Source organism: Nilaparvata lugens, chromosome 2, assembly GCF_014356525.2.
Source record: "Nilaparvata lugens isolate BPH chromosome 2, ASM1435652v1, whole genome shotgun sequence".
Classification (NCBI taxonomy): Eukaryota; Metazoa; Arthropoda; class Insecta; order Hemiptera; family Delphacidae; genus Nilaparvata; species Nilaparvata lugens.
The window spans coordinates 62,582,843-62,605,041 of record NC_052505.1 but is presented as its reverse complement, the minus strand read 5'-3'; the positions used below and the strand labels follow the sequence as shown (position 1 = coordinate 62,605,041).

Here is a 22,199-nt window from a genome sequence, read left to right as displayed (position 1 = left end):
TATAGTTAACATGTCAAGTTGGTAAGTTTGAAATGATAAAGCAGATAATATTTGAAATTTGACATTATAAAATGGATTGTGATTCATGTAGATGAGTTACAAGATCCAAATAAAGGATGACAGTACCGATGAAATGTTTGGAGTGATGATATCTTCAGCTCTAATGGAAACTGATAACTATAAAATCAATTTACATCACTTAAACATATCATTTCATATGAAGCTGGTGCATAATCGAACTACAGGTTCAATAAAATTGTAAAAATAGAGGATAATTCATTCACAGCCTTCTAAAATCTATGAGAGCTCGTTTGCTCTGCTTTTCCTAAACTAATCAAAGACAAACAACTGAAACTAATACATGCCACCAAGAAACCTGGCTGGAAATACTGGAGTGAATTATTGAATAGCTTGCTTGGTATTTCCAAAAGCTGGTGTGTCAAGTATTACAGAGAAAATTTTATAATCATAGTAATAGTATGAGTTTTGCAAATAAACTAGAAACAAATTTCAAGTTTGAAGATATTCAGTATAAGGTGTGTGAAATAATGTAAAAACATCACAAAAATTCAATTAATCGATAATAAGCTGATTATTTGAACTACTTTACTAACCTGAGTTGAAATTAAAACATAAGTGAAGTTTTTTCAAGAATGATTCATCTAAAGAATTCCAATATTGGACAATGAATAGTTGATTTTCTCATCATTGCATATGCTTTGATACATATTCTTTTCACGCTACATATACAATAAAAGTTTTGGCCCTTAAAAATAATTGGAGTAGATCGATATAATGTTTACCGGTTTTGATTTTCCTAGTCTATTTATAAAATGATAGAAATCATGGCCAATCAATGTAAGGCCACGATTCACTTCCTTCCACTAAATCACTATGTCAAGATTTATGTGCGAATTGTTTAAAGCATGATAGTTTAAAGATTTGAAATTAAACTTTGCTGAAAGAGATATAATTAGTAGATTCATTAAGATCGATAAAATCCATATAAAGATTGCTGAATAGTGAACGAACGCATCTCATGTAAACTTGTTTCAATTTGGATAAAGAATATTGTTCAAGAATGAGTGATTGAAGATAACATATAAATTTTAATAAATAATTTTTCTAGCCTGAAAAGGTAAGGAGATATCACAACATCACTTCTAATGCAGAAAATTCATTCATTAATTGGTATTGTCTAGCCTATTTAAATATTTTACAAGATTATTTCAACACAAGAATTTTTTTATAATTTTCCAGATGATGGAAATACCAGTCTTTAATTTTTTGTACAGTGTCTCTCATCTAGGATACAAAATTGTTCAAAATATAGAGTTTCAAGCGTTAAAATGATGGATAAATCTAGTGAGTCGGTTGTCACTCAGTCACTCTTTGTTATCTCTGATCAAATCACTCTCAATATGCAATAAAGGTAAAACCAGAATATAATTATAATAATAAAAAGAGCAAACAAAAGGGCTCATAACCACTGTGATAATAAACCAAACCAAAACTGTTTACATACATGGGCATCTACAGAAAAAAATACTTAAGCGATTTAAATTTTGTGAGCGTTACACGAATTGTAGTAAGAAAAAGGTTTTTGAAAATGTTGTCTACGTCTTGAATGAATGGCAAGTCAGGTTTAAATCGTTAGAATCTAGGCTTGCCTCCGACGCTCCCGCTTGTATTCGCCACCATATTTGCATCGGTTGCCAGCCAGCTCGGTGATCTCTGGGATCCAACTAGCCATCACCGCCTAGTGACCATACCGTGTACAGTACATACACCACACCAGCAACAAACCAGAACACACATGTCAGCCCAGTCAGCCCAACTGTCCCCTCCACCTCCCCCCACCATCCCACCCCTCCTTCTACTGCAGCTCAGTAGTTCACCAATAACTTGGCAGCAGATCCATGTGCTGCCAAGTTGCATGAATTCTACTTATTCATTGGAAACTATCATGATACACGAAACATTCTTAATACTGTAGTATTAAATTGGCTTCAAGGCCGGAAAATTGATGGGAGTACCATACAAGCATGACCATGGTCAGAAATGCAGGGACTTTCTCGTGGTATGCCGACTATAGATTTCATGTAGCAACCTCCCGGACCAGGGGGGGCGTGTAAAGTTGCTTTCCAATAAATTTATACTTTGCTGGACAGAAAGGGAATATCGTTGGTTCTTATGAGAGTGTTCACAACTGCAGTCTGCCAATGTGTGAAGACTCCAATAAGAGCCAATGATATTATATCTCTGCCCAGCGACGCAAGTCATTGGAAAGTACGGCTCCCATACTAACATAGTACTGAATTTGAAGGCCCCTACTTCTAATTCATTTGACAAGCCACAATCTGAAAATATGGTTCTCATCTATGAAGGAATCAGTAGTTCTTCTTTTTATTGGGTAAAGTGATGAGAGTATCAGAAGAAAGCAGTTATCGAAAATATTTTGAAGTTTCTTAACGATCGGCACTGGACTATTATGGCATCATTATTTGACAGCTTGTCTTCCTTCTAGGTGGATGTTAATGCAATAAATTTCAAAAGTATGTGAAGCTCGTAAATGAGTAAGACTGTACTGATAACATCAAGTGACTGATTGCACAAAGTGCCCTGTAGAACATAAGTAACCAGTCCATGAAAATCATCACTTCAAAGAAACACTGGTGAAATGAGTTTTTATTCATATCGTAGTTAATATTAGCCAACAATTTAACAGAAGTTCAACAAAGTTAACAGAATTTGTATTGTCTTGAATTTGTCTAGTTTAAAAAGAAACTTCTTACCACCCAGGGGTTTAAATTAAATTTTTCTTTGACTTTGGATTTATTACCAAATGGACGATAGATTATTCGAAAGAAATATGAACATCGCATAAATTACAAATCTGGTGATAATGTTTCAAATTACTGTAATTGAAATAAGAATTTATTGACATCAGTTTCCTAAAATACAAAAGCACTATTATTAGAAAAAGCAGATTCATTGTATTGTTATAATTACGGTACCGTACTGTACTTTATTTTTGTAATGTTATTTAATTGGTTATTTAATTGTTCATTCACTCATTTTCAACTAAACTTAGTAGAGTAGAGGAAAATGATGTCACCAGCTTATCAGGAATATCTATCACATTTTGCTATTGTCAATTATTTAACTAAGTAACTTATATGTTCTGGAATATGTTGTGGGCACCTTAGGCAATATGGTGTGATGGATCTCTTCCCACAAAAGTCATAGTTGCCTCCTTCATAGCGATAGTTTCCATGAAAACAATGCAGTAGAAGGAAGAGCTTAATATCACCCAAATGATTTTTATGCAATATGCAAACTTGTCTTCTAGATTAAAGCAAATAAACAAATTTTATCACACTATTTTTTCTTTTATTGACGGCAGACGAAAGAATATGCACTAGCTTTATAGTGATGAAGAATATTAGTACACATAATTGATAGATAATGCTTGATTTTCATAATAACCAACTCTTATAAACTTGAATTTTCCGCCAAGAACCAGTTTTGCTACATCTCATCTTCTTTCACAAATTTTCAGTTTATGGGACCCATTTTTATCATCTATAGTCCTTATTTATAACTACTTATAGCAACCATACAATATAATAAGTCCATCTACAGATCCATAGAAATAGATAACTTCAACGATAAAAATAATTAATTATATTTCTCTATGTAGAATGAATTCTTTATTTGAATTATTTTAATGAATTCTTTCTTTATTACTATTACGTGAAATTCAATGCATTCTTGGATAAGAAACTTCTCAACAACTCAACTTCATTTATACAAAGATAGCAAAGATATTATTTCGATTGCTCTATAAAATGTCTCACAATATTATATTCAGTTTGTTACACGTCAGTTTATCAAAATGTATTACCTAAATAGATCTTGAAAGGGGAATTATCACATGAGTACGTAACACAATATCATAAATAAAACTGAAATAAAGAACCCCCTAGTTTGAATGCCAATCTATATACTAAAATTACAAGCATTAATAATAATGAATGCTTCCACCATAATATGTAATAAGGAAGTCCGGAATCAATGAGAATTGAAACACGGAGTGCCTCTGGATGTCTGACCCAATTTCAAAAAGATTTATTCCTTATGAAAAAGTGCTCAATATCAACAAATATCATACTAAAATACAAAATTCTACATCGGAAATTTCAAGTAAGTCCTTCATACATAGGTTCACAGACGACATACCTGGACACTTTGAAATTCAACCCAAAATGTATGTAAATGTATCACTTAGAAAAGGAGGAACATTAAAACAGATTTTTTTGTTATTCATGTTTTTCCCTGAACTTTTGATATTAAAAATCATAAATCAGTTTTTGTATCTTTATCACCCAAATGATTTTATTGTTGTTTGAAACAAACAGTTGAGGATGAATCGCAAAAGTTTCTAAATGTTGTCTGTGCACTTGAAGGAGGATTACCTATGTTATTTGTGATGAATTTTCGTAAACTTTAGTATTTTTAGTAATTAAGTATGTAATTCGTTGATATAGACCCCTTCTTCATTAAAAATAGAACTAATTGGATCATTCGTTTAAAAATATCTTGTTCTGTACTTGAAACTATTATTATCATTGTAGTAGAAAGGAATTGCATCTAAAGGAGTAAAAAATGTATCTTCCAGTGGCGGTCCACATAGATCATTAGAAACAAAATAATGTGACCTAAGAAAAGTGTTTGAAACATATATGTTATTTTAAATATTGGAAAGGATTAGATAACCAAGAGGAATATTTGAATTATTAAAGGATGAAATCGACTGATTGAAAAGATGAGGAAGGACGATGATTTCAAATAAGACATGAGAAAGCAAGCTTACTGAGATATGAGAATGGAAGAATGGATTCAAGCAAAATATATGAAGCACTAGAAACAATTCCGTTCAAACCTAATAAGTCACACGTCACATGGTTGATGAGAATCCTACATGATACTTTTTTCTATAGATTATAGAAAACATTGAACGAAACAATTGTTAGGTGGAATGTATTGTTAATCTATAAAACGCTTAGGTTCAAGCAATAAGTTCACAAGAAACAACATGGTTCAATCCACCAATATGAAGGTGACTCATGAAAGATTATCATAATCAATACAAAATTAATTTGTTGCACACACTAAAGCATCACATTTTTATAAAATTGTCTTATTGAAATAATTGTCTCATTATTTAAATTCGTGTTCTCTCATTCATGTTGTATTGATGGATTGTTTATAGGAATAGAGATTTACGATAATATTAATTATGGTATTTATATGTATCACTTATTATCAATATAAATTCATTTTGTATTTAAATTCACCCATAACGTTAGTAATTTAATTTGGGGAGGTGCCTCAAAATAACAACAGCAATCAATTATTACATCAACTGCACACCAAAATTATCCCACTAGAATTACTCATCAATAAACTCAAGATCAAACATCATCCTTGTATATGAAATAGCAATGACAAACATTTATGGTGGAATTTTGAGCCTGAATTGAATATCAGATGGCAGTGAGACTCTCCTCTAGTATACAATGGATTTTAGGAAAACTAAGCAATCATAAGAATTCTAAAATCTAGCATTAAAAAAATTCACACCTACTCAGTCTTGTCATCAGCTCTGATAATACTCTTACAAATTCTGTCAAGGCAATAGAATAAATATAATTTCATGAATAAATCAACGATTGAAATTTAAAAAAAGTTTTATTAATATCTATAGTGAGTTTCACTTTATAATGGCAGTGGAGAAAGATAGGAGAAGAGTGGTGCCGATTCTCTGCCTTGTCACTGCCTTCTATAGAGGATAGATATACCGGTTTATCTGATGTAATATTATCTGTACGTTCTCTTTTTAAATAATCATTAATATTTTATTCGCCTAGAAAAAGTATTTTTCAATGATTAAAAATAAATTTCCATAATTGAGATTGAATATTTTGTTAATTAATTATATTTCTACATAATTAAAAAATCATCTGGCAACATTTCAGAGGTAGAGAAGGATAGCGTTATCTCCTTGTCGGATGATAGACAAGGATAGCAATACCAATGTTAATCAAATACTGTCATTATAACGTGGACATCACTATAAAAAAGCCTTAGATATTGTTTCAATATCTTGAGATATATGAATAATGGGCATTGAAATATTCAGATAAGAGATCACTGTTACAGTAGTTGGAATTTGAAAAGATAATAATTATCTATCATGGCAACTAAATACAACAAAAGACAGATATTTTATCAAGATTTTTCTACAAAGTTGGTGCTGAAAAGGACTTTAAATTGAAATTCAAGTTGATATTCCTACCCATATAATTCAAGTGATTAAAAATTCATTCATCAGCAGGGAATTATTGACAAGAATGTATCAAGTAATCCTAGGAAAGTTATTAATTGAATAAATAATCATTGAATAAAACTCATCCCAATTTTCCAAGTGCTGATCAGTTTATGATAGTTGACAGATTAACAACTCTACTTTCAATTTTCCATTTCTCTGGCTTTTTCTATTGTAGTATAGATTGGATCCAGATTGGAATATAGCAATTAATAATTTTTCCAGATAATAAAGTTTCATCATGTAAATAGATAACAATCTAATGAATAATTAGCACTGAAGTCATATTAATAAATAATGCTTTGGTCTTTTGAATTATTAATTTATATGAAGTTTATGACATTTATAGCAATGTCATAAGAAGTATGTCAATAACATTAAATGGAAATAAATTTAAACTAGCCCCTTCTTGGAATAGGGAGAAATATTTACAGTGTTAGATAACTCTCCCTTGTTGATTTCAACCAACCAATTTGTGGTCTGTCTTTGTGTGTATTTAATCATCATAATCGATAATGAAACATTATGAAATACAAATACCTTTTTCCGTGTTCCCTTTTGAACTCGCCGCCATATTTGGACCTGGTGCCTACTAGGTCTATTATCTCAGGGATGCTACTTGCAAATATTGCCTAAGACAAACACAGGTGCAATCATGCAATTATATTCACTTCAAACTAGTTGTTATGATTAGGATTAGGTAAGGGAAATCATTTAGATTATTTTTGGGTAATAGAAAGTGCAAGTATGGAATATTAAGGAAGTTGCTAGTCTGCATACCAAGATAATAAATTAGGCTATTGCAACAAATTTAATACCGGAAAATAAGACTATACATGAGAATAAGACTAGCATTAAACTAGCATATATTAAGTCTAAGTTCTATCATCTATGGAGCTGAGGCTCAAATGGAAAACGTTCTTCTAAATTGTAAGCATGATTTTGAAAATCATTTTCGAACGGATTGTTGGAATATTTTTTAATGATAGAACCTGTGTCACGCAATGCATGACAATGCTGGAATGCAGACAAATCTATTTTATAGCTGCTTAAACTCTAGTTTTCATTGTCAAAGTCTCTAGGTCATCGACAAAGGGTATAGGGTATAAATTGATGACGAAATAATGATTGTATAAATTATTAAGTATACAGTATTATACACAGTATTCAATACAAATTTCATAACTCTAAAAACCTGATTGGAAACCTATTTTGAAATAGTAGAAACATGCATTTTTAAAAATTAATATGGATTGGGAAGCTAATCTAGTTAAGGAAGGGCTCGTAGAATCTAACATATTAATCTTAGGAATATTTATACCTGTATTTAATTATTATCCAGAACAACACTTTATACAGAGTTGGGCAGGGAGGTATGGATGATTTGAAATAACAGTTACACACTAATTTTTAAACGAAGCTCAAAATTTATTTTTTTATTGTGTACATTGGATGTTGCCATTATAAAAATTAAAACATTGATTATAAATGAGAAATAACATCTGTTAAATACACTCCTGTGAACGTAGTGAGAAGTTGTCCATACTCCTCTGAAGCATTGCACGTGATACCGCTCGAATTTCTTGTGTTATTGTTTCACTCAGGGCTTCAAGGGTTCGTGGTTTGTTTATGTATACACGCGCTGTTAGGTAGCCCCATAAAACTAATTACTGGCCCTTACTTTTTTCGAGAAAACAGTCGAACCGTCACTGTCAATACGGATCGTTACCGAACGATGCTGCGTGAATTTTTCTGCCACAATTGAGAAGACGACGTATCAACGTACTGCACTGTATGGTTTCAACAAGATGACATACTGGGACATACTGTCGATGCTCTCGACATCGGGAGCAGCTATGCAATTTCTAAGGCGTACCTTCCCTGGAAGCCTCATTTTGTTGCCACATGGAGATGTGGAGTGGCGTCCTCGGTCACAGGACCTGTCGCCTTGTGACTAATTTTTATGAAGCTAACTAAAAGCACGTGTATACATGAACAAACCACGAACCTTTGAAGCCCTGTGTGAAACAATAACACAAGAAATTCGATCAGTACGATGTGCAATGCTTCAGAGGAGTATGAACAGCTTGTCACAACGTCTACAGGAGTGTATGGACAGAAACGGACAGCATTTAACATATGTTATTTTTAGTACATAATCGATGTCTTAATTTTTATAATGACAACATACAAGGTACACACTAAAAAAATAAATTTTGAGTTTCGTTTAAAAATTAGTGTGTAAATGTTATTCCAAATCATCCATACCTCCCTGCCCAACCCTATATTACTGTTGAACTACAATTAGAATGAAATTTTCACATATATTACTTACAAAGAGTTTTTTTAATTATATATATCGATAAAACATTATTAATGGAAACACTGAAATAATATTAGGTAGTAGTTTAACAACTCCACGAAAATCATCAACTCATAAACATCAACCTTTATCTAAGGATTACGTTAGTCAAGCAAAATATATAGTACGGTGCTACAACAATAATAACAAATAAAGTCAATATAATCAAGCATAATATTCCACGATTGTATGATGAACCATTAGCAAATGATACTTGTAGAAGGTTAACACTTATAAGTAGTTTCGGTGCATTTTAATTAATAAATAATTCCCTATCAGTGAATTTGAGGATATGAATTGCTGTAAAAATTATTTAAATTGAGATTGAGTAAAACTGAGAAATCTGAAACTATAGTAGTTCTAAATAAAACTACATGAATTGAAAAATCAAATGGTTTGACAACTAATAAACTTTTAATTTGTTCTACAAATTATCTATACAGCAAAATAAATCTATAAATAAATTAAGTTTGAAATGAGGGAAATGTAATAGTTTATTGACATGCTCTATCAAAAATATATCAACTGAAACATCTATCATGCGGAAGCAAGAAAAATATTTACCTTCGAAAAGTAGAGAGAAGCGTCATCACTTGGATAGATTATACTCAGGTAAGGAAGAAAGTAAAGTAAAAGAACGAGAATTTGAAATGAAATATGAAGATTCACTCAGGTAGCAAAGCAAATTTGATGATGTCAATAATAGTTCCTAGACCCTAAAGATAATATGACACTGAAAAATGATAAGACCAAAAAGGGTAAACACTGTCTTAATAGTGTTTGAGGCGATATGGTAAAGGCCTACCATACTCATTCAAATGAAAACTCACTATAAATTCTTCGTGTAAACTGCAATATTATCTATTCATTAATTATCATTATATAATTTTGTAATCTAATTAGCATCACTATTAACATAATAATCTATTCCATCAGAAAAGTTTACTTGTCTCATTCAACTATACTAATTTAAATATATTGGAACACAAATAATTGCGTTTAATGTCCTCTATTTGATGCGGATGCTACGAATTTTATGCTGTTATTACGCACAATACAATATCAATTTACCTCATAAACTCAATTGATAACCCATATTTAATGTGCAGTTGATGGATCGACGAGTAAATTTATGATGATGTATGATATTTTATCACATCAATAAGGTAATTTAAACTTTGAAAAGATCGTTATTTATCAAGTTAAACTTTCACAGCAATTAGTTTTGTGAAATTATTTTTTTTATAGGATTTCTCTTGGTCAAATTTTGGATGATATAAGAAGGATCCCATTTTGATCATGATAAGTGATGAGTGATTATCAACATGTAATACTTTAGCAGCATCGCTTTTTGTTAATTTAATTTCGTTTTTTTCAATATTCAACATGATAAAGTTACAAAATGTAAAATACCTAGTGTACAGAATTTCAAGAGTGCAATGTCTTCCACTGCAGACAATAGCAATAGAAAATAAGTTTCACAGGCTGTCTTGTTGTGAAGATAGTGAAAGAAGATGAGACAAACAGTATCGTATAAGAATAGCTGGTTCAAGACGGATACATTAGCAGAGAGAGGTGTGCTGTCACCGAAATTGACTGCTGATTTCAATGTATTTACAGTGTTTGAATGTAGATGTGTGGAAATCAACACATGATTGTTGATTATGCTAGATTTCAAGCACTACTTCCGATACAGTTCCATGTTGGAGTTAAAGGCTGAATTACACCATCGGTTTGGTTGAGGTGAAGTGTGAAATGGCATTATCATACAAACAGACAGACGACACAACACTAGGACTACAAGTAGTTACAAAATGATAATACACCAGGCATTAGCACTCTCATTAGGTAGAGTAAAGACAATTATTCTGGAGGAAGAACACTCAATCTGAAATCACATCACAATGTCTATAGTTGGAATAGCATCAACCTTCTTCATGAATCTCAATTCAGTAATCTAGTTAATGATTTTACTTTGATCGTTGTAGCAATAACTTGATACAATATATTATTATGATTCTCGAGGATAGGATTATCTTGAGTACCTACTTCTGAAGATGCATTGGAAGTGGCAATGTTACCACAAAATATAATAAAACTGGTTGTTCCTTTGTCGTCAAATTTATTTTTCCAGATTATTTATAGTGATAAAAGGGGTTTGTCGAGCTTATACTCTGGATTATGGAGCAAATAATATTGATGGGAAAGAAGGAGAATAGAAGACGGGTACAGGTACCGGTAGCCTAATGTTGAAACAGTTCACATTAGAATTAAAGAAATTGACAATTTGATCAACGTGTTTTCAAAGTCATAACAAGTTTAAACAAATTTTATTGTACAAGGATATATTTTTGTATTTTTGGTCAGAAATTTTCATTCTATCTTTGACATTTTCAAGTCGTATGAGTCGACTAATTAAAGACTAGTATTCTTAGAAGGTTGATAAAATCCCAATTAATATGCCTTTTCATGGAAATAGTACCATTTTTATTTTAACACACAACGTCAGACTTCAAATTCATAAAAACTAAGAATTAAATTCATGAAAAAGCAAAAATAACTATAAACTGAAAGTGATAGTTTAGATATCAAGCAAGAATAGAGAAGCAACAATTACAATTCAGCAATAGTATTGAAAGAATACTCTAATATTAAAAACTATTTATCAATTTCAAATTTAAATTAGAAAATCACATTAGTATATAAGTAAACTGTATGAGGAGTTACAATCTTCTTGAAAACAGTTTACAATCTATCTTGAGAAGAATACTCAATGCTCTGTGCTTCATTTACTCATACAGAATAAGGCATATGCAAGGCAAGAGCTTAATATTTATGTTACAAGGAGAATTAGACAAGAGGTTGGATTGGGGATCCTACATAAAATTTTCCCCACTTGACATTTTTCAGAGTTTTCAAAATTTTGTCCGTCATCTTGGATCCGCCATATCGAATCCAACTTCATTTTTTTCATATAATACATGATTTCGATACAAAGTTTCAAGAGAAAATGTAAGGGCGAAAACCGAACATCAATATCTCAAACCGTTTCAAAGATAATCATTCACATTTTAATATAATAATAAATCATAAAAAATGAAATAAATGAGTACATTAAGAATCTGACAGATCAAACGATGTAGTTCAAAGAGTTAGATATGTGAGTATATGTTACTATAAGTGTTTACTATCATTTAAAAAAATAAAATTTGATAGTTTGGATTTTTATAGATTTTCAATGAAGTCATTTATTTAATTTTTGTTTGATTTATTAATATCTTTGAATGTGAATAGTTTTGAAACGGTTTGGAATATCTATGTGCAGTTTTCACCATTCATGTTTTTCTCTTGAAATTCTGTATCAAAGTCATGACCACCTTCCCATTTGATAAAATGATGTTGGATTCGATATGGTGGGTCCAAATTTTGAAGCCACAGAAAAGTAGTTTTTTTTATTTAAATAGAATCCTCAATCAAACCTATAGTTGAAATATCCTTGTAACAGAAATATTTAGCTGTTTCCACACATGTGCCTCAATCTGTATAATAAGAATAATTTTATTCTCAAACTAGTTTTATTGTCACTTCTTCTAATGGGTGCTCTACTTGACTTTCCATCACGGTATTATAATTATGGAGTTGGATTATCATATTTTTAAAATACTACTTTGAATCTTCAACAGTTATTGGAATTTTGAATTTGCATTGCTAGCTTCCCACTTCTTCGAAACAAGAAAAATAAGGGGTTAATCACGATTTTAATCATCAAACAACTAGTCTAGATGTTATGCCTAGCAGTAGAACAGTTGAACAATTGTTATAGATGACATTTGAGGAATTTAAATATGTGATAATTCAACAAATAGCGCATAAATGAAAAACCAAGTGAAATGAAAATGTCCATTGGAAGACAAACTTTAAAATTTTTTATAGATATTACAGTTTTTGTGGATAGAGTATGAAATTCAAGTTGCAAATAAAAATGTATCATACGAATACAAAAATCATATCATGCTAAACGTGAGGCGAAAATGTTATCTCATGATTTCAACATTTGAAGTTGAAATTGATAATGAATTGCTTTTTAGGAAATGAGTAGAAGAGGATTTGACACGAAGGAAAGTGTAAGGGAAGAGTTGAACAAACAAATATAGCTATCTAACATTCAAGAATAAAATATTTTTCACATTAAGCTAAACGAGCGCTCATACATTTGATATATTTGGCCAGTTTTTGTAGCACAATAAATTGAAAATAAAATACATATGATAAGACAGAATAATTCCTGAAGTTTGGAATTGGAAACCGAAGAAATTTAACATTTTTAATATACAATTGAAATTGTAAATCTCTTCCAAAATTTCAGGCTTCAAGGAGACAATTATAATGATACACATAATACTTATTACATAGCTTGGAAAGTCTGATTGGGGACTTGTTGTTTTTATAAAATTGAATTTATATACTTCATGAACTTATAAATAGGTAGTTCTTAAGTTACATTTATTCGAGACACAAATTTGTATTTCCTTTATAATAGTCATCATTTCGGGGGTTTCAAGATTTCAATCGAGAATTATAATTGAAATTATACTTTTTGGAATGAATTATTACAACAAGATTAGATAATGAATAATATATGTAACTTTAGTTAATAGATTGGATAGCTCGCATATTTCTCTATTCATCATAACTAATCGAGATCTAGAAAATGAAATATGCAGTTTCAACCAAATTACACCAATCTTATAGCATGTAGTAGCATGGAAGTCCTGAGAGCTAAATCTGTTTATTCATAACTGCTGCTAAATTTTGAGGAAACATTGTGATTTTGCAGCTGCCATTAAACAAACTATTTTCGTACATGCTGAAATTCAGTTTTTGAAAGTTGTCAAGTTTGATGCAACTGCGTCTTACTTTTTGCAACTCCTAAATATATCAATTCAAATATTCAGTCAATAATATAATTTAAAACTATAATTTGCGATCAAAATATTCTCTTTCAATCGATAATATAATTTGAAACTATTTTTATCAAATGCTTTCTTAACGTTGAGATAGGAATTGATTTAATATTTAGAATAGAATAGTTATTAAATAGACAACTCACCAATCCGACGAGAAGAAAGAAAACAAGGAATGTCCGGCCGAGCACAGTTTGACAGTAAACGTCACCATAGCCGACTGTCGACATGGTCACAATTAAGAAGTAAACACAAGTCCAATAAGATAACTGCTGCGGATTGGAAAACTCCATCGGGTCGCCTGAGTTTTCCAACTGAAAAATGCAACAATTACATCAACATTACAAAATCGAATACGAAAAATCACTCATAGTGGCAACCCAAGGTTATCAAATGTAAATTTAAATGTACTTCCATGAATGTTCCGAAATTGAAGAAGAATTTCAAATACAGTAACACCGTAATATTTTTCAAACAATAACCTATTCGAATATAATCATTTTCGATTTTCACATACAGTGAATATTACAGTCAGGTGCACTATATTTCATTTTTCGATCACTTCAAACTATAAGAAAAAGTATGCTGCGGCCTACGGAACCCATATTATCCAATGCAATGTACTGACTGTGATATCACAGTATATTTTGGAATCAATAACAGTGGTATTAAAAGAACACACCACCCAAAGATTCAAGCTGCACAAATACAATGTAAGAAGCAAGAGGAGCAGCATAACTTCCCAACACAGACTTCTGACCAGGTTACAGACTTCAACAAGTGACCAGGTTACGCAGGAGCTTCCTACTATAACTAATAAACTACATAGGTAGATCGTAAGCACTCAACTCAAATCTATGACAGACCACACGGAATTCAGAACAAGGCTGAGACAGTATTTTATTGCAAGGCATTACTATACGGTGGCAGAGTATGTGCACTGCAGGAGCACACTTTTCAACACAGGAACTGAGTTCCAAGACATCACCCCAGTTCCAAGGGAAGAAATGTGACGGCTCCCCGGACATCCAGACTGAGAGGACCAGAGAAGTAATTGAAGTGAGTAAGAAAGTAAATACATTAATAATTATTCTAATAGATCCAAGCTATTCTTAAACATTCACTGAATAAGAATTCATGTTTAATTTAAGTGTTATTATAAAAAACTACCCTGTTGACAATACCTGTTGCATTTCTTGAATGCGGAAAGCCAACAAAAAGCTCAACTAAACGAATTTGCCAAGTTCAAACTGTAGGCAGATTTTACCTGGTTACTATTGGCTAGTAGCTAATACTATAAAAAGATATCTCATGGTGTAGGTCGGATATGTTCCAAATTTCACTGTGTTACGCCAAGCCGATTATTGTCGATTATTGTTGATTATTATTGTCGATTACTGTCGATTATAACTGTCTTGGTCAGATGAGAGTATTTGAACGACACAATATGAGAGACTACCACCGCCACATAGCTTTACGAAAAATAAATACGACATAACTGTGAAATTCTGAACTTAAGTGCCCTATGCCATGAGACATCTGCAATAAACGCAACATGATAAGGCTGATTGGTTTCGGCAATAGAATAAATTTGGAACTGAATTTCAATATGACTGTACAATTGAGTTGTAAATTGAAATGACTACTAATAATAAAGAAACTTATCAATGATACTTGTGTGTTTGCTATTTTATCGCAGTTGAATACAGAAAAAAAATTACTTGCACAATTGAAGAGACTTGAGATGTTGTCAAAAAATCCACAATATTTAATAGAAATTATTATTAAAGTGGATTTTTCGACAACATTTCAAGTCTGTTCAATTATGGGAAAGTTCCACAACTTCAATATTCACTCTACAAACTTGCACAATGGTTATAGATCATACATACGAGTATAAAGGAGAGTAGAATAGAATGTATTCCAGGTACATTGATACAGATCATGCAATAGGTATTAAACAATGGCAAATACTAGTATATTATGAATACTTGAATAAACTAGAGTCATGAGCTCAATAGACTCAACTAGTATAATTTTGTATATAATTTGATTGTATGGTATGAGATGTTGTGGTATTTTTCCATAATTGAAAGATCAACATCTTATTCTTTCAAATATTGTATATTGTTATTTGTGCTTATTGTGCAAAATGAAGTTTCAAACTTCTAATTTAGAAATAGAATTGAAATTAAAAGTTTGTCAATTCTCAAAGAAATGTAAGTTATAATCTTATCCCACTGGTTTTTCTCTAAATGAATTACACTTTTTCATTCTCATAAAACATGGAATATTTTCTACTGGTAGGCCTTAATGTTTTGGCATGTCACATACGAATACTACTGAGCTATGCTTGATTATGTAGCCTATGCTTTTTCGATATAATGAATTCTATTCTACTTTATTCCTTCACAGTTTTTTCACATAGAAAACCATTTGTATAAATTATATTCTATAAATATATAAGAAAGGGAACTAGATATTTCAATAAGAAAACTATTAAGTATCCCTAAAAATAAATAATCAAAATAATAGAAAAACTATAATATTTCCTAGTCAATTCGAAAATTGTGTTTTTTAATAGTTAGTTTTTAACGCTATTAATTTTGGACGTTGAAGACTGTACTCCACTACTATATTTTTGAATTCAAAATTTGTAAATTGGTTTGTTTCTTTAATTTGTTATGGAGTGTGAATTTCTTCGAATAGGGAAATAGGAACGTTTCACATGATGATACTAGTAATAATAAAAAAATATTTGACTCACTAAATGGATGATGCCAGCTGCAGTCAACCAAACTGAAATGAAGATAGACACAAGCTGAGCAAGGCGGATTGAGCTGGAAGTTTTTAGGATATTGAGGTACTGCAAAATATCTGGCACTGTCATCAGTCGCAAAGCTCTCAGAAATCTCAGACCTGCAATTCATTCGAATTAAATATTTCTTAAATAAATTATTCATCTGGAAATATTAAATGCTCATTTCAATAAACAATATTCATCGATTTAAAAACACTTTTTTATAATAATATAGATTATTATAATTATTATATTATTATAATATATATTACAAAATTACTTAGAATAAGATATTTTGTGTTATAGGTTGTTTTTCTTTATAGGTTGAAATGGAACCACGGTCTTTCACGTGATTTAAGAAAGCAAAATGATAGAATTTTGTCAATTTGAACAAATAATTTTCATTTAAAAAAACATATCAAAATAACATCAAAATATTGGAGAATATTCAATTGTCCAATTATTAGGACAACAATGGCAAGATAGAAAATACACGTATTCAAGATAAAATAGCTTCACTGAGGACCAAGGACCACTTTGTAGAGAATGTCATGCTCTACATACAAGCTTAGCTGCTTAGTTGCTACGAATACATCTTGAACCAATTCTCTATAACAAAAAACTATAGAAAACGTGGAAATGAGAAAAATATCTTCATTTTTGAAACGAGCAAATCGAACTTAACAAATAATTTTTTATGAATTGATAAGGTGAAATGAAGGAAAAGATTCAGCTCTACAATTGAAGACCAAGTACAATCTTTTATCATTATGGGTTTCAAAAATAATCACATTTGAATATAAAATTAGCCATTCTTTTGGCAATGAAAGTATAGGTTAAAGTACAATCAAGAATACCTTTTTCATTTCACGACCGAATTTGACATTTTGAACCACCTTGACGAGCCGAAAAGAATGTACGTAAGATCCGATCATTGTGTCAAAATTTATGAGTGTATGAAATTTTGATCCTTAAGGTGTCCTTATGCGCGCCTATCCACTAGGAAATACCGAAATCAAGTGCATCTAACGGGTGATTCTGATTGATCGATCGCAAAAGCCTTTATCATTGTGCAAAATCTCAATGTGAGATTCATGAAGTTAAGGTGTTTAAAACTGTAAATTGGGTGTTTTTCGAAATACAAGGTACATTGTTACCGGGGGTACCTGGAAATCTATCTGAGAAAGGTCTACCTGGTCTAGGTTGTAAAGAGCAGAATTACTCCCAGAGGGTTTTAAAAAAATAAATTTTAGTTATGGAAATCGGAAGATATAGTCTACGAAATATTTCTAAATTTCGTTATTTCCAAAAATTTCAGTAAATTTTGTTTGTTCCAAAAATTTGCCTCTTAAAAAAATACAACTCAGAGTCAATGTGGAGATAGAGAGCTCCTAAGCGTCTCATTTTATTCCAATTTAGCTTATCTAAAAAAAGGCAGGAGTGATGGCGCAGATCGTACAAAACGGGAATAGCAACTGAAAATCCGATGTTTTTGGGGCACTCTGTATAAAGCTCCGGGCTAGAAGGTTAACTTTTTGTATTTAAGCTGTCCAATACTCTAGAAAAAACTGCACGTAAAAATTATAGTGTTTTTTCCAAAAAGTACCTGGTAACTTTGAATAAATTGATTGAAGCAATTCTGTGCAAATGCCTGTTGAATCTTCCGGCATTTTATCAAATTCAATGAATGAATCAATAAATGAATGAATGAATCAATAAATGAAAGGATGAATCAATAAATAAATGAATGAATCAATAAATAATAATAATAATATTATTATTATTAATCAATAAATGAATGAATGATTGAATGATTTATTGTTCTCACCGATCCACGTCCGGTCGAGATATATGGAGACAAATGACGGTGGTATCGTGAAGTAGTCCACAAACGAATACATTTCTAACATGAACCATAATTTATCACTTGCAGCTATAAACTGTAATTGAAAGGAAAAATCAAGATTATTACTCCTATGGATGACAAACATTGCACATTTTTATTGATTGTATCAAAATGGAAGATTATAACTACGAATTGCCTATTTTTAATCTGTTCAGTATCTTCAAATCAATCAATATGAATACTATTCATTGATGAATACAGTATTCAAATTAAAAACAGAGGAATTTGAATATTGTTTATGTATTATTAAGGAATTGTATCATCCTCAAGCTCAACAATGTCTTGAGAGTTTATTAATTTAATAATTTTATTAAATTTGTTCTTCATTGATAACCTATCAAGACAAGACTTTGAAATATGTTTTTCTCTATTTCTTCACGAAATTTGAAATTCTATAGCCGATAGTATGCGCATTTCAGACGAAAAGTATGAATAACGAATAGTGTAAACATTGATAGTATGAGCATTAAGTGGAGTGAACGAAGAGACATCTTGAACTGCAATCAAATCAGAGGCGATGTAACAAAACCCTGTAAATTTGACGACCACCTATATTTTGAGGTCGAGTTTTCATACTGGATTTGGAGTGCAACTGGATCCCCTCTAAGGTTTCAGAAACCTATAGACCCAAAATAATATAACAGCCTCAGTTATTGGAATGAATTAAATTTTTGTGTATTTAATTCCAATAGAAAAATTGTTCTGTAATCGAATCATTCAAATACACTATTTGAATATTTTTTTATAATTTTATTGATTCAATGATACACAATAATTTTTTAAATACTTTGGAGGAGGATCAACAGGCACAGACCAAAACTGTTCGTCCCCCGAGTTTTGATTCATTAAAATAGTTCAGAAAATAGGTTACGTTTTCTCCACGTTATCAAATTTGTCTCATTTTCTGACCAAACAAGAAATTTTGAATTTAAAAAATTGAAATTCAAATTAATAACAATACCAGTTTTAAAATTATACACTTTTTTAATAATTGTATTCAATGTAGCCTATTTGTTTTGTTTTTTTTTTAAATATGCAGATAGCAGACCAACAAGAAAAGCATTATTATTAGAATCTGTGTTTCAAATCGACATTGAACAAACAGTGATCATAACCTTGTTACTCAATTAATGAATAAAATTCCAGATAAAAAATTTGAAAATTAAAGAGCTCTTTAATATTTTACAACATGTTCCGAACTTTCAAGTCATTTTCAAGAGTGAAAATGAAAATACACTTGGAAACGACTTGAAAATTCAAAACATGTTGTAAAATAAATGCATGGGTACTTTGATTTTCAATTTCTATCTACATATTAGTAGCTCTAAACAAGAGAGTGAAAATTCCAGATGCATTTTTATAAAGAGATGATTTTGTTTTTCACGTTTGTTCAGTTTTACAATGTAGTTGTAATATTTATTTTGAATCATTGCTTCTTGTTTTTAAATACATCCTAATGAAAATAAAAAATTATCATAAATAATTGAATAAGTCATACTCACTCGTATAAAAAAGTAGACCATAAAAAATACATTGAAGGCTAAGTCTATTTGCTGAGTCACATTGTTACTCCACTTCTGGCACCGTTCTACTTCCTCACTGCAACAATTTGAATACGCAAAAAAATCGGCGCTTTTACGTGAGTGCGACAGCAGATTGTCCCACCGCTGTCTCACTGGAATGGAGGCTCAAGGCTTCAATCAACACCAACTCAATACTAATAACTCAAGACTTTCAAGCGAAAGCAATCATCACTGCTTGATTCAGTTCTTCGCTCTAGTCTTCTTGTTAAATTTGTTTAATGTGAGCAGCGTTTTCATTTTAAAATTTCAATAATCTATCTAGTTGACCACAAAAATTAATGAGCAGTTTCAATAATAACATTCTAATTAATTTCAATAGGCGAATTGCTCTATTATTGAAAAAGTTTCGTTCACTTTTTAAATATTAGTTAAAATAAATTAATCTGAATGGATCATTTGATAACATCTAAATTAATCATTTGTAATATAGTATGTTGATAAAAGCTGAATATACACATACGGTACTGTAGGATTGTATAACTCAAGGTGGAGTAGATCCTATCTGGACTAGACACAATAAGAAATATCAATTTTATTTTCAGAAGCCAGTTCATAAAACACGTAATATTAAATTTGTAAATCAGTTATTTTTCAGAATTTGAATTTCAATCACTTGAAAGACAAATAAACTATTATATTGATTCAATTTGAAAAATATCTAGCTTATCAGTACGATATATACTGTAACAAATTATTGCTAAATTAAAGATTTTTCACAATATTGATAAATATAATATTATTTTCAATGATTTGCCAAAGACACAATATTTTTTATTTGAACATTATTGGTAGTTTATTATACTCCAGCAGCATAATTAATTAACTTGTTCTATTCCTGTTTTATTCAATAATAATAATAATCTATTGGTAAAATCAAAAACCAATGTTATACATTTCTTATTCATTATATCTACAACATACTGTTTCCAACTTTCATCAATTTCATACTTCAATTTTTCATTGCAATATCATTTTTGAAAATACTGCAAGTTTTTTGCTCAAGCCCCACTTACTTGAATATTCACGGAGTTGATAGTTACCTGGAAGCGTCAATGAAGTAGATGATGAGTGATGCTATACTTAATATAAATACTAACACTACCTGCAACACACAGAAAAAACAACTAATTAGAATCTAGATAAAAACATATTTGGTTTCATAATATTTTGATATATTATTTAATTTAAGAATATAATTTTGGAAATGTGTTGATGTAAATTGTTGAAAAAATTGCAAATATTCAAATGGTTCGAAATTGAATAATTCTAATACTACAAGTAGGAGAGCATGATATTTTATACTCTGAATGAACAAACGTTGAATTGTGAATTTACAATCACACAACCCTTCATTGCAAAGGGTTCATGAGGGCATTATTCCAAGTGAACAGACAGAGACAGGAAAAGAAGAAAAGGAAAAGGAGAAGAAGAGGAAAAACATTCCAAGATTCCAAGTTATTTTTCAACTAGAGAAACGCTCATTTGCATTCTAAATAAATCTCCATATTCAGTTTATCAACATAGTACAAAGTACAATGGAATCAGAATGATGAATAAGAATAAACATTGCAGACCTCTTTTAATTGAAATGCGAATTGGGGGAATTGAGGAAGGGGAGACCACCAAGTTTGTCTGGTGAGATAAGCAAATGAGAATGATCGCATGCCAATGCCAACCTAGATGGTAATGAGTGAACCAACTACTACTTGTTGAAGTGTTTCAGCATTTTAGCCCAAGTGATTCAGGGAAGGAAACGCCTTCTAATGCTATGATTAAGGAAATCTTCTATTCGCACTAAATTCAGGAGCAAACTCCCTGACATGCAAACTTTTACAACTTGATCATTCACCTGATAAATTCTCAATTATTTCCATTGTGACAGATCGTGAAATTCAATTATTCCTTATAATCATTTCTACATGAAATCACGTTCCATGTTTTAATGATAACGTTATTAAAATTATCAAGCTCTAATAAATACAAGGATTTTTTCAATTTTTCATTCAATTATGTTACGAGGTTATACGCATGCTGCGTTGTTATGTGTTTTCTACATTGCTGTACGGCATGGAAGCATGGACTTTGAAAAAGTCAAACCTCAAAAACATCGAGGCATTTGAAATGTGGTGCTATAGGAGGATGTGGAGAATACCATGGACAAGAAAAGTGACAAATGGGGATGTAATGTTAAAG

The 22,199-nt window shown here is 30.9% G+C and overlaps 2 protein-coding genes across 21 annotated transcripts in view; one reads left to right on the top strand and one right to left on the bottom strand.

Moving 5' to 3' along the window:
* Positions 1–22,199, top strand: part of LOC111044238 — a 126,093-nt gene that overhangs the window by 35,825 nt on the left and 68,069 nt on the right. The window lies entirely within an intron of this gene.
* Positions 1–22,199, bottom strand: part of LOC111044241 (calcium-activated potassium channel slowpoke) — a 166,493-nt gene that overhangs the window by 91,155 nt on the left and 53,139 nt on the right. For 7 of the 20 annotated variants that reach the window (XM_039422388.1, XM_039422391.1, XM_039422389.1 and 4 more), the window contains exons 2-6: positions 21,047–21,108; positions 19,926–20,025; positions 18,346–18,457; positions 16,485–16,636; positions 13,864–14,031 (exon numbers count right to left, since the gene is read on the bottom strand). In XM_039422388.1, coding sequence (XP_039278322.1) covers positions 13,864–14,031; positions 16,485–16,636; positions 18,346–18,457; positions 19,926–20,025; positions 21,047–21,108 — 594 coding nt within the window. Of the gene's footprint in view, positions 1–1,670; positions 1,760–6,931; positions 7,024–13,863; positions 14,032–16,484; positions 16,637–18,345; positions 18,458–19,925; positions 20,026–21,046; positions 21,109–22,199 lie in introns of all 20 variants that reach the window. The other 13 variants (XM_039422402.1, XM_039422406.1, XM_039422404.1 and 10 more) reach the window with 3 other exon arrangements.